The sequence below is a fragment of the Diadema antillarum genome, unplaced genomic scaffold, assembly GCF_040938485.1.
Source record: "Diadema antillarum isolate AM-2024a unplaced genomic scaffold, OU_Dant_1.0 seq00000648_RagTag, whole genome shotgun sequence".
Classification (NCBI taxonomy): Eukaryota; Metazoa; Echinodermata; class Echinoidea; order Diadematoida; family Diadematidae; genus Diadema; species Diadema antillarum.
The window spans coordinates 441,938-457,352 of NW_027271562.1; the positions used below are offsets into that span (position 1 = coordinate 441,938).

General features: G+C 39.7%; 1 protein-coding gene across 1 annotated transcript in view; it reads left to right on the forward strand.

Moving 5' to 3' along the window:
* Positions 1-7,523: 7,523 nt before the first annotated feature.
* LOC139736452 (mediator of RNA polymerase II transcription subunit 12-like protein) overlaps positions 7,524-15,415 on the forward strand; it is a 93,134-nt gene continuing 85,242 nt past the window's right edge. Inside the window, exons 1-3 of the mRNA XM_071647202.1 lie at positions 7,524-7,637; positions 12,056-12,118; positions 15,110-15,148. Coding sequence (XP_071503303.1) covers positions 7,545-7,637; positions 12,056-12,118; positions 15,110-15,148 — 195 coding nt within the window. The 5' untranslated portion in view covers positions 7,524-7,544. The remainder of the gene's footprint in view (positions 7,638-12,055; positions 12,119-15,109; positions 15,149-15,415) is intronic.

Consider the following 15,415-nt stretch of genomic DNA (forward strand, 5'->3'; position numbering starts at 1 on the left):
AGACCAAGTGATAGATCGTGCCGTCGGTAAAGATTAGTTATGACCTATCGACTCTTTCTCTGCCTCCATTATGTTGAATCAGGGGCGTCACCAGCATTTTTTCAAGGGGGGTGCGTTTTGACACTAAAATGTTTACGAGATTTTTTTGGACAGACATTTGGAATATAGGAAGCTCTCAATCCCTAGACTTTTACTGTTTTTTTAGGGAAACCAAGCGGGGAAAGGGCACCGGCGTAACTAGGATTTCATCTTGGGGGGGGGGGGTGGGGGGAGGGGGGTTAGTATGCGAGGGAGCGAGCAAGGGTGGGGGAGGGTGTAGAAGTGCCGGAGGGGGGTGTACCCCCTATAAATGGATTATGGAATGACGGTGTGAAACGACAAATTACTGGCAACAATATCAGGAGAATGGCATAACGACTACATGCGAGCGAGCGGAGCGAGCGAGCTTGAAAATTTTGACATTTTACAGTCCAAGAACTGCCGTTTGTAGCCATTTCTTTGTGCTTTGTAAATTAAGGGGGGGGGGGGGGGCGCGTACCGGGCGCAACTGCTGGTAATTACTGGCAGCAACATCAGGAGAATGGCATAATAATTAAATGCGAGCGAGCAAAGAGAGCGAGCTTGGAAATTTTGACATTTTACAGTCCAAAAACTGCCATTTGGAGCCATATTTTTTCGCTTTGGAAATAAAGGAGGGGTGGGGAGCGTAACGGGCGCAACTGCGGGTAATTACTGGCAGCAACATCAGGAGAACTGCATAACAATTAAATGCGAGCTTGAAATTTTGACATTTTACAGTCCAAAAACTGCCGTTTGTATAGCCATATTTTTTTGCTTTGGAAATTAAGGGGGGAGGGGGCGCACCGGGCGCAACTGCCGGCAATTACTGGCAGCAACATCAGGTGAATGGCATAACAATTAAATGCGAGCGGGCGAAGAGAGCGAGCTTGAAAATTTTGACATTTTACAGTCCCAAAACTGCCATTTGGAGCCATATTTTTTCGCTTTGGAAATAAAGGAGGGGTGGGGGCGCAACGGGCGCAACTGCCGGTAATTACTGGCAGCAACATCAGGAGAATTGCATAACAATTAAATGCGAGCGAGCGAGCGAGCGAGCTTGAAAATTTTGACATTTTAAAGTCCAAAAACTGCCGATTGTATAGCCATATTTTTTTTGCTTTGGAAATTAAGGGGGGGCGCAACGGGCGCAACTGCTGGCAATTACTGGCAGCAACATCAGGTGAATGGCATAACAATTAAATGCGAGCGGGCGAAGAGAACGAGCTTGAAAATATTGACATTTTACAGTCCTAAAACTGCCATTTGTAGCCATATTTTTTCGCTTTGGAAATAAAGGAGGGGGGGGGGGGGCGCACCGGGCCTAACTGCTTGTAATTACTGGCAGTAACATCAGGAGAATTGCGTAACAATTAAATGCGAGCGAGCGAGCGAGCTTGAAAATTTTGACATTTACAGTAAAAAACAAACTGCCGTTTGTAGCTATATTTCTTCGCTTTAGAATTTAAGGGGGCGCATCGGGCGCAACTGCTGGCAAATAATGGCAGCATTATCAGGAGAGCATAATGATTACATTCGAGCGAGCGGAACGAGCGAGCTTGAAAATTTTACATTTTACAGTCCAAAAACTGCCGTTCTTAGCCATATTTTTTCGTCTTGGAAATTAAGGGGGGAGGGGCACCGGGCGGAACTGCTGGCAATTAATGGCAGCAACATCAGGTGAATTACATAACGATTAAATGCGAGGGAGCGGAGAGAGCGAGCTTGAAAATTTTACATTTTACAGTCCAAAAACTGCCGTTCTAAGCCATATTTTTTCGCTTTGGAAATTAAGGGGGGCGCACCGCGTGCAACTGCAGGCAATTACTGGCAGCAACATCAGAAGAATGGCATAAACATTAAATGCGAGCGAACGGAGCGAGCGAGCTTGAAAACTTTGACATTTTACAGTCCCCAAACTGCCGTTTGTAGCTATATTTTTTCGCTTTGGAAATCAAAGGGGGGGGGCGCACCAGGCGCAACTGCCGGCAATTACTGGCAGCAACTTCAGGAGAATGGCATTACGACTAAATGCGAGCGAGAGGAGCGAGCGAGCTTGACAATTTTGACATTTTACTGTCCAAAAACTGTCGTTTGAAGCTATATTATTTTTTTTTTTCGCTTTGGAAATTAAAAAAAAAAAGGGGGGGGACCGGTGCGCCCCTCCCCCCGGATCCGCCACTGTAGTCAAGGGTGTGGGTTTATGTTCATGTCTGGGGGAGCTATGACCAGCGAGGTGGCGTCGTGGAAAGGATGTCCAAAATCTGCACTTTAGAGCATTCCCTAAACTAATTGTGTTTGTTTGTGTGTGTGTATTATATACATGGAAAAGTTAGGAATTAGCCCAGGTCAAGTCTTTTTATTGGCAATGCAAGACATTTAGTATGTAAAGCAACACTGCAAAATCAATGATCTCGCTTTGATATAATGAAGCGTGAGGTACAAAGGTGTACATTCTACATCACATTGCGCAACATTGTAGCGACTCTTCGTTCGGATGTACTGAGTACACTGCGCACATCCTGCTTATAATATGCAGAATGCCAACCAGGAATCACGCTAAATCACAATCTTTTGTCGCGTTCGGGTTTTTTGAACAATGTTTCACACTATATACCTATTTAATTATGGTTAAAAGAAATCATAGAAAAAATATCTTATTTCTTGATCACCCTTTCATTCAAAAAGCAGTTTACTAACACTTGAACTACTATTTCGGTAGGTTTTGTTTGTTTTTTTTTAACCAGCGGATTGGGAGGGGGCGCACCCCCCCCCCCCCCTCCGTCGTTACGCCACTGCTTTTGGGTGAAATAATTGGACAGATTTCTTAAATTCTAACAAAAAAGCAAGAAAATCTTTTCATCGCGGGAATTATGATTATGTGGGGTGGGGCAAATGGTGCGCTTGCCTTCCAATATTTTTATGGGGCAACATTTTTGTTTTCTTTCAAAAGCAAGAAAATCTTCTCATTACGGGAATTATTAATTATGGGGGGGGGGGGGCAAAATTCAAATATGCTTGCCCCTCCAATATTTTTATGGGGGTAACATTTTGTTTTTCTGTCAAAAAAAAAGAGAAAATCTTCTCGTCTCTGGAATTATGGAGGGGGGGGGTGGGCAAAATGATATGCTTGCCCCTCCATTTTTTTTTTCATTTTTTTTTAATGAGGCTAAGGCTCGCTCTTGGGCTGGCAATATGGATTGGTCAGAAGTAACGTACATAGTCCCTACATACTTGTAAGTAGCACACGTACATGCAAACGTGTATAAGTGCTCCGTATCGCACGGATGTACGATACGGCCGATAGATAGTAAACACTGTAGAATACTAATAGATATGTATAAAATCAGTGCTGCCAGAACCAGGGGTGCGAATTGTTTTTGCCGACGATTTGTGTGTGTGTGTGTGTGTGTGTGTGTGTGTGTGTCCCTGGTGTCAAATATCTAAAAAAAATAGAAAAGAATAATTATTTTGCGTCCGGCGTTGAGGTCGCTCGCAGACTGATTTTTTTTTTTTTTTTTTTTTTTAAAGGATCTGAAGGGGGGTGCGTTCGCACCCAACGCACCCCCCCCCCCCTGGTGACGCCCATGCGAATAATATCGACTGGAGATTCCATATTTATCAGTCATTATCTCGTCCGTTATTTCTCCAATTACTTAATGTGTTACATAATAAATCACATGCACAATTAGACACATCGTGCATTGTTTATATTCTCTGAATATTTTTAGTGCAGTGGATATGAAAAAGGAGAGGAAACCAGTGGCGTATCTAGGGAAAACGGCACCCGGGGCAAGCACGAAAATTGCGCCCCTAATTTCTGAAAAAGTGTTCAACCCCAACCCCATCCCGGTAGGGACTTTAAACCAAATCCACATGATGCTTTTTCAAGCATTTAAAAGGGATCTTTTTAAGGATGATTTAAATGTAATGAATCTTGATAGATTTTGGCGAGCGAGCGCAGTGAGCGAGCCGAAAATTTTTGTATTTCAGCTTACAAAACATGGAATTCTTGTCATTTTTTGCTTACCAAATCTTACTATTCTAATCAAGATATAGTGACAGCCTTATAGATATAACGATTTATGCCCAAAAACTGAGGACTTTAAAAAATACTCTAAATTAGTGCGCGCGAGTGAGCTGAAATTTGTATATGGATGTCCTCGTCATCATCACGTATTGTTCTTATCTTTTTTTATATAAATTTTGGCGAGCGAGCGCAGTGAGCGAGCCAAAATTTTTGTATTTCAGCTTACAAAACATGGAATTCTTGTCATTCTTTGCTTATTAAATCTCACAATTATAGTGACGACCTTATATAGATAACGATTTATACCAACAAATTGAGGACTTGAAAAAATACTCTAAATTAGTACAAGCGAGTGAGCCGAAATTTGTATATTTCTGCATCATCATTACGTTTTTTTCTTATCTTTTTAATTTTTTTTTGCGCCCCCCTCCCCCGTATGTTCGAAACCGTTGGCGTCGTCTTTTGATCCAATCGGCGATCGCTTCAGAACGAATGAAATTGCAGTCGCTGCTCGGTGTGACATTTTTCCTGCTAAATATAAAATGACATGAGTGAACACAATAGACATTATAATTTTGTCCGCGTCATCGTCACGTTTTGTTCTTATCTTCTTCTCTTTTTTTATACAAATTTTGGCGAGCGAGCGCAGCGAGCGAGCCGAAAATTTTTGTATTTCAGCTTACAAATCATGAAACTCCTGTCATTTTTTGCTTATTAGATCTTACAATTAATCAAGATAAATAATATAGTGACGGCCTTATAGATAACGATTTATACCAACAAACTGAGGACTTGAAAAAATACTCTAAATTAGTACGAGCAAGTATGCCGAAATTTGTATATTTCCGCGTCATCATTACGTTTTGTTATTATCTTGTTTGATTCGGGTTGGTTTTTTTTTTTTTGCGCACCACCCCCCCCCCCCCCTGTATGTTCGAAACCGTTGGCGCCTTCTTCTGATCCAATTGGCGATCGCTTCAGAACGAAAGAAATTGCAGCCGCTGCTCCGTGAAACATTTTGCCTGCTAAATATAAAATGACATGTGTGAACACGTAGACACTGTCATTTTGTCATCATCACGTTTTGTTCTTACCTTCTTTTTTTACATAAATTTTGGCGAGCGAGCGCTTGCGAGCGAGCCGAAAATTTTTGTATTTCAGCTCACAGAACATGTAATTTTTGTGTGAACACAATAAACATTGTCATTTTGTCCGCGTCATCATCATGTTTTGTTTTTATCTTGTTTGATTTGGATTTCTGCCCCCCCCCCCCCCCACCATTCTCCCTCCCCCCTTCCGGGCGAGTTTTTTTTCCCTTCTTCTTCTTCTTCTTCTTTTCTTTTCTTCTTCTTCTTCTTCTTCTTCTTCTTCTTCTTTTTCTTCTTCTTCTTCGTTTTTTTTTGCGCCCCCAAGGAGTGGCGCCCGGGGCACGTGCCCCCCTTGCCCCCCCCCCCCCCAGATACGCCACTGGAGGAAACATAAAGCATTTGCTCAAAGTTTGATAAACCAGAAAAAAAAGAAAGAGCACAGTTCATTTATGGAGTTATCATATTATATAGCTCTAGTTTTGCTGATCGGACTTTTGATGTGAGATTCTTGCTGTATGGGATACCATGACTGTGTCTAATAAACACAATCATTTCAAGACCCCTAAGCACACGGGTAATAAGTGACTGATCTAAGAATGTTTTGTTACCATTAATTATTATCGAATCTTGACAATAATACCTATGACGACGTCGTTGATCTTTAAAAAAAAAAGAAATCATCGTTAGATTGATTTTTGTTCGGGATGTCGATCGCTTGAGCTATGTGTTTCTATCAAATTGATTGATATTTTGCGATCCTCTCTGTCGTGAAGTGAAATGGGTCGACTTCACGGGGTATAATAGTGTGAGGTCCACGGGGTTCACACCATTGAGGATGTCGGGAGACTTCAATTTAAAAGAAATTGGGCCTTCAATGTTTCTGAATGACTAAAGCAAAACAAAAAACAAAAAACAAACCTGGATCCAACACAGGGATCTCTGTTGTGTTACGAGTTCCCGCTTTTCAGAATTCGTCGTACAAACCCGGATTTTCTCCAAAATTGGGATGATTGTCCAAAACTTTGACTTTTCCTCCGATGCAAAACGTGTCCTCTTCCTCTGGCCGTTCTTAGAGTGAATGAAACTCACGCGGTCTCTTCGAGCTGACCAGAGGAAGATTTCTGACCCAATCACTCTTTTCTTCCAAATTATTATTCTTACTCTAGAATAATCTTAGTTTTCCACAAACACGATTATACCTTTCGGGAATCACAATAACAAAAACTGCTAATGTCTGAAAATATCATAGCCGATGTTTTTATTCTATAATTTTCTCCAGGAGAATTACTTGCTTGCTCGCGGATGACCACCACGATGTCATCGCAAGTCAAGTGTTTTTTTTTAATGAAATACACCCGATTAAAGCTATAATTCTCCGGCATTTCTGAGGCAAAAACAGTAATACAATTGAATTACACTGTATATAATATTTTATGCAAATCCCTTTTTAATCCCGTTCATGCGCTGTATAGGGAAGTGTTCTATTCCAAGCGTGTTAGGCCTAATAATTACAATATTATCGAACTTACTTTCACCAACTATAAAATTAATCTTGTCAATTTCCTATTTCCCGACATCTCTTAGGCCTTTCAAACAAAGATGAAGATCATGTCAATTTAAGCTTTGTATTTTTCTTTTCTTTTCCACTCCAGGCCTCCCATCGATACAACAACTTAACCGTCCGCCGTGAATTAAGGTTCAGTGGTAAATTTAACAGAAGAAAATCATTGAAAATTAATCTTGTCTCATTAGTGTTAGTTTATCCAGCCACACTGAAGGCACAACATGTACCAATAAGTTACTGCATAAAACTCAGTATGAATCATGTCCCAGTGAGAATATTATTATGATAACCATATTCTCATAGCACTAATATGTACCATCACATAATTATGTTATTGGCAATGACGGTGAAAATAAATATCATGATGGGAAAAAAGATGTTGTAACATTGCCACGTCTAAGATTAGTAAGTATAGGTCTAGTCAAAGTGATAGTGCAGATCCGACAACAAATGTTCGAGGAAATTTTTTTGTTTTAAACTCTAAGGCAAAGTACGACAATCACTGTCTTTAAACCGTCTTTTGTTATTACTTTAATATATCACACACGGTAACGTACTTTCACAGTACAGGAGGTAGAACTTGCACTTCCCTAATTGAACGCTGCACCAGCTAGTAGAGCCACAGATAGAACTACACACGTACACTATATCATATGTATAGCGCACTGCAGCAGCGATCAAGACCCGTCACTCGCTGATTATCGTCTGTGTGTAGTGTATGCACACAAAAGTACGTGGAGCGGAGCCGAACTACAATCTCTTCGAACACACACTATGAGCAGGCCATTCTAACCTGCCAAGCAAGATGTCCTCTCATCTGCCTCACGAAAGTAGGCAATTAAAACGGCCTAAATTAGGGCCTCCTGGTTACTATCCTCAAGATCCCAAGCAAAAAGAGGTATGTAATTGTCTTTTACACATCAGATTTTGTATATTTGTGGTTGAACGGTGTGGCTATCTTTGTCTTGAGGTAGTGAACAGCTTTTTCCTCTCACGACAGGCCGAAGTGTTCGCCGCCGTGGCCGTGCCGACAGCAGGTTAGTGGCCGTGATGAACCGAGGCGGGCCGGCGCCGGGCTGACTCGCGGGTCGTTCGTTGTACTTGTAGTGTCGCAGCTGCACGCTCAGCTCGCGCTCATATTTCTGTTAAATTTTCCGGAAGAATTTAAGAGCTTGACAGTAATGTTTGATGTTACACTGTTGAAAAACTAAAAGTGGATCTGAGAGAAGGTATGAAAGTTAGCACGCTGAAATTCATCTCTACCAGTAGGTCTAAAATTTACTCTTGTCTAGCTGATTTCTGACAAGTAACCATGTTTAGACTTAACTGTTTGTCTTGCTTGGCCCATAAGACCATGTCATAGTAGGTTGGCTATAATTCATGTCCTGCCCCCCCCCCCCCCCCCCCCCCCCCCGATCCAGATCTGAGTCAAGTTTAGTTTTACTGTGAGTTGTGTTGTGTAGAAAAACTTAGTATGGTTGGGGCACCACCTATCGGCAGGGCACCTTCCCATCGGCACCCTGCGTATCATGGCTGTTTGGTGTGATGTAGAAAATGTGAATAAATTCAACTGAGAGCCTAAGAAAGGCAGTGTAGTAGCCCGACCAGACGCTGTGCGCTAGCACGGCGTCTGACGGTGTGTGATACACATATCTACTAAACCCCTCAAACACGGCCACACAACAACAAAACTGTTGAAAATTTCTACATTTTTATCACAAATTTTACAAATCACTCACGTGTATTGAGATGCCTGGACTATGAGCATTGTATTTCAGTCCATAGTGAGCCCTCACGCAACATACACTGAGCAAAAAGTCCAATCTTAACCCGGAATGCTGTGATCATCGCTGGGCGATTCAAAATAAATCTTTCCCGGCTTTGAACGATGCAAATTGCGCAGCTAGAGTTTGTACGTCCGCGCAGTCGACAGCGCCCCCTTTGCCCAGTGCTGCGCCGACATTTCGAATCATTTCTGCGATTTCTACGATTTCTGCGGCGTACAGGATTAAAAAAGGTGTCATTTTTGGTAAGTTGTGAAATATGTATGTCAATATCAATAGCTGAAAACGGTAGCTAAATAGGTACAGTTTTCATCTTATGTAGTCTCAGTAACAATATGGTGCAGTAAATTCAAAATAAAGTTGGCGCCCCGGAATACAAGATTACGTAGTGTCCACACGGTACAGCCCTGTCGCGACTTACACTTGTGTACAGCGACAGGGCTGTGTATAGTTAGCAGTGTAGTAGACTCTACTAAGGGACGGACCAAGGACTGAACTGAAGTGTTCGCAGTTGAATTGTCTTGTTCCATGGGCATCAACATGCGGACTCTGACCCCAACACAAAAAACTAGGGCTAGCCTCGGCATGACTCCACTTCAGGCCACCTCTGGAGGTGGTCTGAGCCCCGGCTATGCAGAGACTCTCCCGCTTTCGACGGGAGATCTCCTGCCCTGGCTCTGTGTCTCCCACTTGAAATTCTTTCTGACTTATTACCACCGTATGTTGAAAAATAAGCCTTAGTAGCATGAGAGAGCATCTAGAACCCTAGAGCTTCCTGGGCCCTTAAGCGGACCCTGGACCCGGGCCGCAAGGAAATTCGCGCTTCTCGCTCGTGATGTGCGCTTCGTGCACATCAAGTTGAAGTCTCCCATTTGCTAGGGGTTTCAAGCGGGAGAATCTCCAGATCAGAAAGTGCTTGGAGTTGGAGTCTCTGGCTATGTGGAAATGGTACATGGTCGAGGACAGCTTTTGGAGCTGCGATTGACTGGTCACATGACCTTCTGTGCGCGGTATAGTATCAAAATCAAATATACCGCGCAAAATGTTTGTTTACTAAAAGGGCACTCCTATGGCAGAGTAGGGCAAGGCAACCTGAGGCTGGCCCATGTATAAACTGCTTTTTCTCACACCACACACACAAACACCCCCAAAACATTATTTTTAGAAAAAAAAAAATATATAGATCCTATTTCACAATAAGCAAAAATATTGAATATGCACCAGATTGCACGATTTACAGCTTAAAAAAAGATAAAATCTCATGCCTAGCTGCTCGCTGACCTTTGCATATTCTGAACAAGCGCATCTGCAATGTACAGTACATTGTATACTTGTGTACTACAAGTTCGATCAACTGGAACCAATTTCAGTTGTACACATCTAGCATAAAAGTTAATGAGCTGATGGACTTGTGAGTCTGGCACTTCTATCAAAGTACATGTAAAGCCTCATTAATGAATATGCCTCAGCTACACTCTTTGTGTGTGGTTGTACCCATAATACTCAAGTGAAGTATATTCCTACGTCTGGAGAAAGCACAAAGAAGGAATAGTCACAGGAAGTACTACATATTCTTATATGCAATGAACAAGGAGACTATTTTAGAAGAAAACACAAAATGTTAATATTTTGCCATTTTAGTTGTTTCTTTGAGTGCTTGAGTACAGCTACAGGCTTTAAAAATGAATGTACATCCATGCTGTTGATTTTTAAAAAAAAAGATGATCTGAAGTTTATTTCACCCAACCTATTTTAGGAAAAAAAGCAATGATCCATAATGACAAGTTTAGCATGGCTGTACATATTTACAGCGTAACAGAATTTGAAATACGAAAGCAATGCAAAGAAGGGGTGGGTGTGATTTGAAGTCAGTAGTAGGCTCGTTTCACTGTGTGCAATAAATTTAGAAAATGATCATTCATAATTGATCACTCTAGTCTTTGAATCAGCCAATTATTCAAATAGAACTATCACTTTGTGAACACGGAAACATACGTTGTAGACTTGTGTAGTTGTATGAGGTGTTTGTGACATCTTCAGCGTTCAATTTCTGGCACACTGATGGATTAACAATTCATCAGAATTTTTTATCTCCTGAATCTCTCTCTCAGTCTTCTGTGACTCTTCTCTTTGTGTCTTTGCTCAGAATTGTAATACAGAGATACAAAACAAAAACAATTGTTGCAAAGAAATTACATTATAGATAGCATTTTAGTTTGCAGTATAAGTGCAAAACGAGTGGAATGAATGAATAGAAATACTGTATTTAATAAAAGGTGCAGACCATGTTTATTTGTTAATTTAAATTCTATTTTCACAAGATGGCTTTATAGTGCATTGAGCACTGTTTGTGGAGACCCTACAAATGTATTGAACAATATGAATTAGCATACACATACGAACATTGAAGCAATCATAGTACGGTATTAAAAAAGAATACAATATAAGATCTGTGATTGCAAAACAGATACCAAATTAATTGCAATTTACTTTTTCTTTTGTACATTAGCTGTAGAAGTATAGTAATGCATGTATATCAGATATGTTAACTATCCTTGACAAAATCAGTACCAATTGCAAAAAGGAAACTTTTCTGTATTTTTTTTCATATGCACTTGTCTGATGAATTCTACATCACTATAATTTATACATCTATATTCTAATTTTGCAGACTGAATATGTACAATAATTGTACACAAGAGTTTAGATTCATATTAATAAATACTAGTAAAATGTAGAATTTACATTATACTGGTTGGCTATGAATGGGATACCAGGGAATATTGCATGAGTTAGGGCCCAAGTTGGCATGAATCGAAGATGAGTGGAATTTTTGAAAATTTCAGGCTGCGAAAATTCCGTCGACTCCAATTTGCAAAAATTCAACGGTTGCCTGAAAATATCTTGCTTTACAGTATACATGTGTACAAACTGTATATGTGTTAGGTTACAGTAATTCATCCCTAGCTAGAATACAATAAGATATTATTATGATTGACGCAAAATTATTATTTGAAATATACAGTGTAACAATACAAACATAAAGGCAATGGCAAAAATCTGATGGCTTCAATATGTACAGAAATACACTGCGGTTATTGATGGATGTCTTCCAGTTTTCTGTAGACGCTCAATTTGTCTACCTATCTGTTGGAATTTTGTAGATATGACTTTCTCAAAAGGGGAATTTCAGGCCATATAAGTAAGTTTGATAAGAAAGAGTAAAGAGTAAAAGCTTACAAGCACAACAGTGAAAACTTGATCAAAATTGGATAAGAATTAGGAGAGTTATGACATTGTGGAAATTTGCTAATTTCTGCAAAACAATTCTGGTGTTGTTGATATGAATATGCAAATGAGTGAGCTGATGATGTCATCACCTCACAATTTCTATTGATCATGTACACAAAAAAAAAAAAAAAAAAATGGCCAAATTCAGTTTTAATGTCCATGTGGTCAACTTTTGTTACATCATTTAACTCATTAAACATGCTATTGTTTCTCTTTTTGTTTTTCTTTCCGTGTCCCACAGGATGAGCTCACAACAGTCAATGTCAAGCAGGGCTTCCCAAATATACCCCCTGTCTCACACGAGGTAAGAATTTTAAAGGTGTAGTATATTTCAAGCTTGAATCTTAAAGACAAGGCAAAGTGTGGAAAGTTCTGAAATGTGTTTGGACTGTTGTCCATATTCTACTTCTGTCATTGCATTTTTTTATTTTTACCGTTCAGTTCATGAAAACACTTCATGCATATTTTTGGCTCACCTGAGCCAAAGGCTCAAGTGAGTTATTCCGATCGCTCTTCGTCCGTTGTGCATCATGCGTAAACTTTTTACATTTTCATCTTCTTCTTAAAAACCCCTTGATGGATTTTTACCAAACTTGCTACATGTAGCATCCTTAGGGGAATAGGATCTCAACTTGTTCAAATGGGAGCCATGCTCCCCTTGAGGGCCCCCAGGGGGGCCCACCCCCCTCCAAATTAAAGAATCTTTAAAACAAACAAACAAACAAACAAATTATAGAACCAGAAGTGATAGAGCTGAGTTGATCCTATAAATTAGTACATTGGTGACTGTAGTTTCCAGTTTGTTCATGGTTGATCCAGGGGTGCCCCCCCTTGGAGTGGAGTACGGTGGGGGTCCAAACTGGGGCCTAAATTGTAAATTTTCATCTTTTTTGATTACCCGTGATGGATATTCATGAAACTTTGCAGACCATAGCATTCCTAGGGGAATAGGATCTCAATTTGTTCAAATACATGTGTAGGCAGCATGCTCCCCAGGGGGCCCCCAAGGAGGACCCCCCCCCCTCCCGGAATCTTTAAAAAGTCTTCTCTAGAACCAGAAGTGATAGAGCTATTCAGTTAATACTATACTGTAGTTTCAGAGTCTGCAAGAATGTGTGGAAGTTGAACTTGCGATACTTGGGTGAGCGCAAGACCCCTGGGTCTCTTGTTTAAGAGAGAGAAACTGTGACAACTAGAAAGCAGAGTGCTGTGAATACGAATATCCTTTATGATACTCTTAATGCACAGTTTAGGAGGTACTGTAACCTAGGGAAAAAGTTGTTTGAAAATCAAAGTAATAAATAAAGACTCAACCCTTGGTTGTTATTACCTCTCATTCAATATACAGCCAAACTTATAGTTATTACCAGAGCATCATCCAGACATTGGAAGTAAAAAAAAGAAAAAAAAAAAAAAAAAAAAAAGAGCAAACCATTAAGATAATAAATTTGACATTACGGTCATTAGGAAATGTAGAAACTATGTTTGAGTACCCGCATCTTATGTATGTACAGGTCAGTATCATATTACAATAGTAAGCTTAAAGGGAAGCAGTCCTGAGATTTTCACTGTACTGATAATTAAGAAGAGTAAAAAATATAACCTTTCATCAATTTATACGCGTGGACATCAAAAATTGTCTCCGTACGCGATTTTAAAAAATAATTCCTGCAAGCGATCGTGTAAGAGCTTGCCAAAAGGTGCAACGTCATTGATGCCCTACTCTCAAGTTGACAGCCGTGCCTCAGAAAACCAATTTAAGTGTTCAAAATGATCATATCTGATTTTTTTCATAAAATGTGACAATATGTGGTTTTATTATTTCAAACAAAATATTTCAAGCTTATTTATATATACAATTAATATAAAAATAAATAGTAAACATGTATTTATAAATAACTACGGAGCGTACGCATGACGAGCAGAACACCGCTGGAAAGAGTTGTGCATCGATGACGTATGACTCTCCGCCATAAGACTTGCTCATTTGCAGAGTCACACTTTTTTAACCGAAATGTACGAGCTTATTTGGTGATTTGAAAGTTTGTTTTTGATGAAAGTAGTTCATTTGAGGTACCAACAACAACATATTTTTTTAAATTTCGTGAGGACTGTGTCCCTTTAAACAGGTAGATTCAAAGTTGTCTATAAATGCAATTCCATTATAAACATGAACATGAAATGCTACAGTTGTAGTTGCCTGAAATGAGAATTACTAGCAGACATCTTGAATTTGATGCAGACATAAGAAATTTGAGACCACTCCATATTGTAAATAGATCTGCAGTGCTGCTTAATATTGAAAACATGCTATATGTGCAACGTCGTCCATAATGTCAGATCTGTTGGGACGTGCACTGTACAGTATATGCATTGTGTGTATTCTGTGCTCTATGTGCTCTTGAAAATGTTAATTTTCCATGACATAAGAGATTGGATGCAGCATTAAAAATACAAAGTCTGCTTCATGCATTCCTTAAATGCACATCCTTCACATGTGGGCAGCTTTGTATCTAAAACTTATTTTTCCTTCATGCAAGTGCATCAGGAATGCTTTAAAGATTTTTTAAGGATCTTTTTTTTTTTTTTTTGCTTTACAAGTATGATATATCTTGTGACAAAAAGAGAATCAAAAGGAAATTCCGTAACAATGGTGTACAATGAAGTGATAGAATGCAATGGAACATTCAAGTGACTAGATTTTTTGGGAATGAAATGCATTTTTGCTTTTGCTTTTGTGCAAACACTCTACAAGTGTTTAGCATTACTCTATTGTAGTAGTACACCAGTATATTAATGTAATACTGTAGTTCTGGGCAATTCTCTTATTTATTTGGAACGAAAGTTTTTCTGGAGATTTGGGGTCAAATATCCTGATAATAAATGTTGTTCGGCTTAAGAATGTGGTCAACTTTTTAGATTTGTAAGTCTCGAGTTCCAAAATTTCACTGTGTACCATGTGATAATGTTGAAAGGCAGATATAGTATCGATGGATTTCCTCAAAGATATGAAACTAATGTCACTTGAGATATCACTTGGCTGATCATATACATGGCAAACTGGAATGAAAATCAGTGTGATAATCATTAATGCAAAATACCAAAACCTCACATTTTTAGTGAAGTACATCTATCTTCATAGTATGTCAGATGGGAGATGAAGAAGCAGCTTTGATTATTCACCATTTAATGGTTCCTCTTCTATGACTGTTCATTTTATGGAAGATCTAGCCAATTGTTGGGTCATTCTCATTTTTTTTTTGTTCTTTTGTTCTTTTCTTTCTCATCCGTGCAGTATGCAAGTGCTAAGGACAGCAACATCTACAAGAACAAGGTATAGTATGCTACCCGTGGAAAGAATTGACAGTTCATAGAAAATGAAAGTTATTCTTGTGATGACTTCCAAGGAAGAGTGACCATCACTGTACCGAGTTTATTCTCATAAAAGGACCATAAAGTTGCAATGGGCGAGTATTCGACTGATGTACCTCAGTACATGGCCAGTAGGCAAACTGGCAAATCTGATAAACAGATAAACCCATGGCTTGTCTGTTACCTAGAAGTGCTTGTGCCATTGCACAAACACAATGTAATGCCGTAT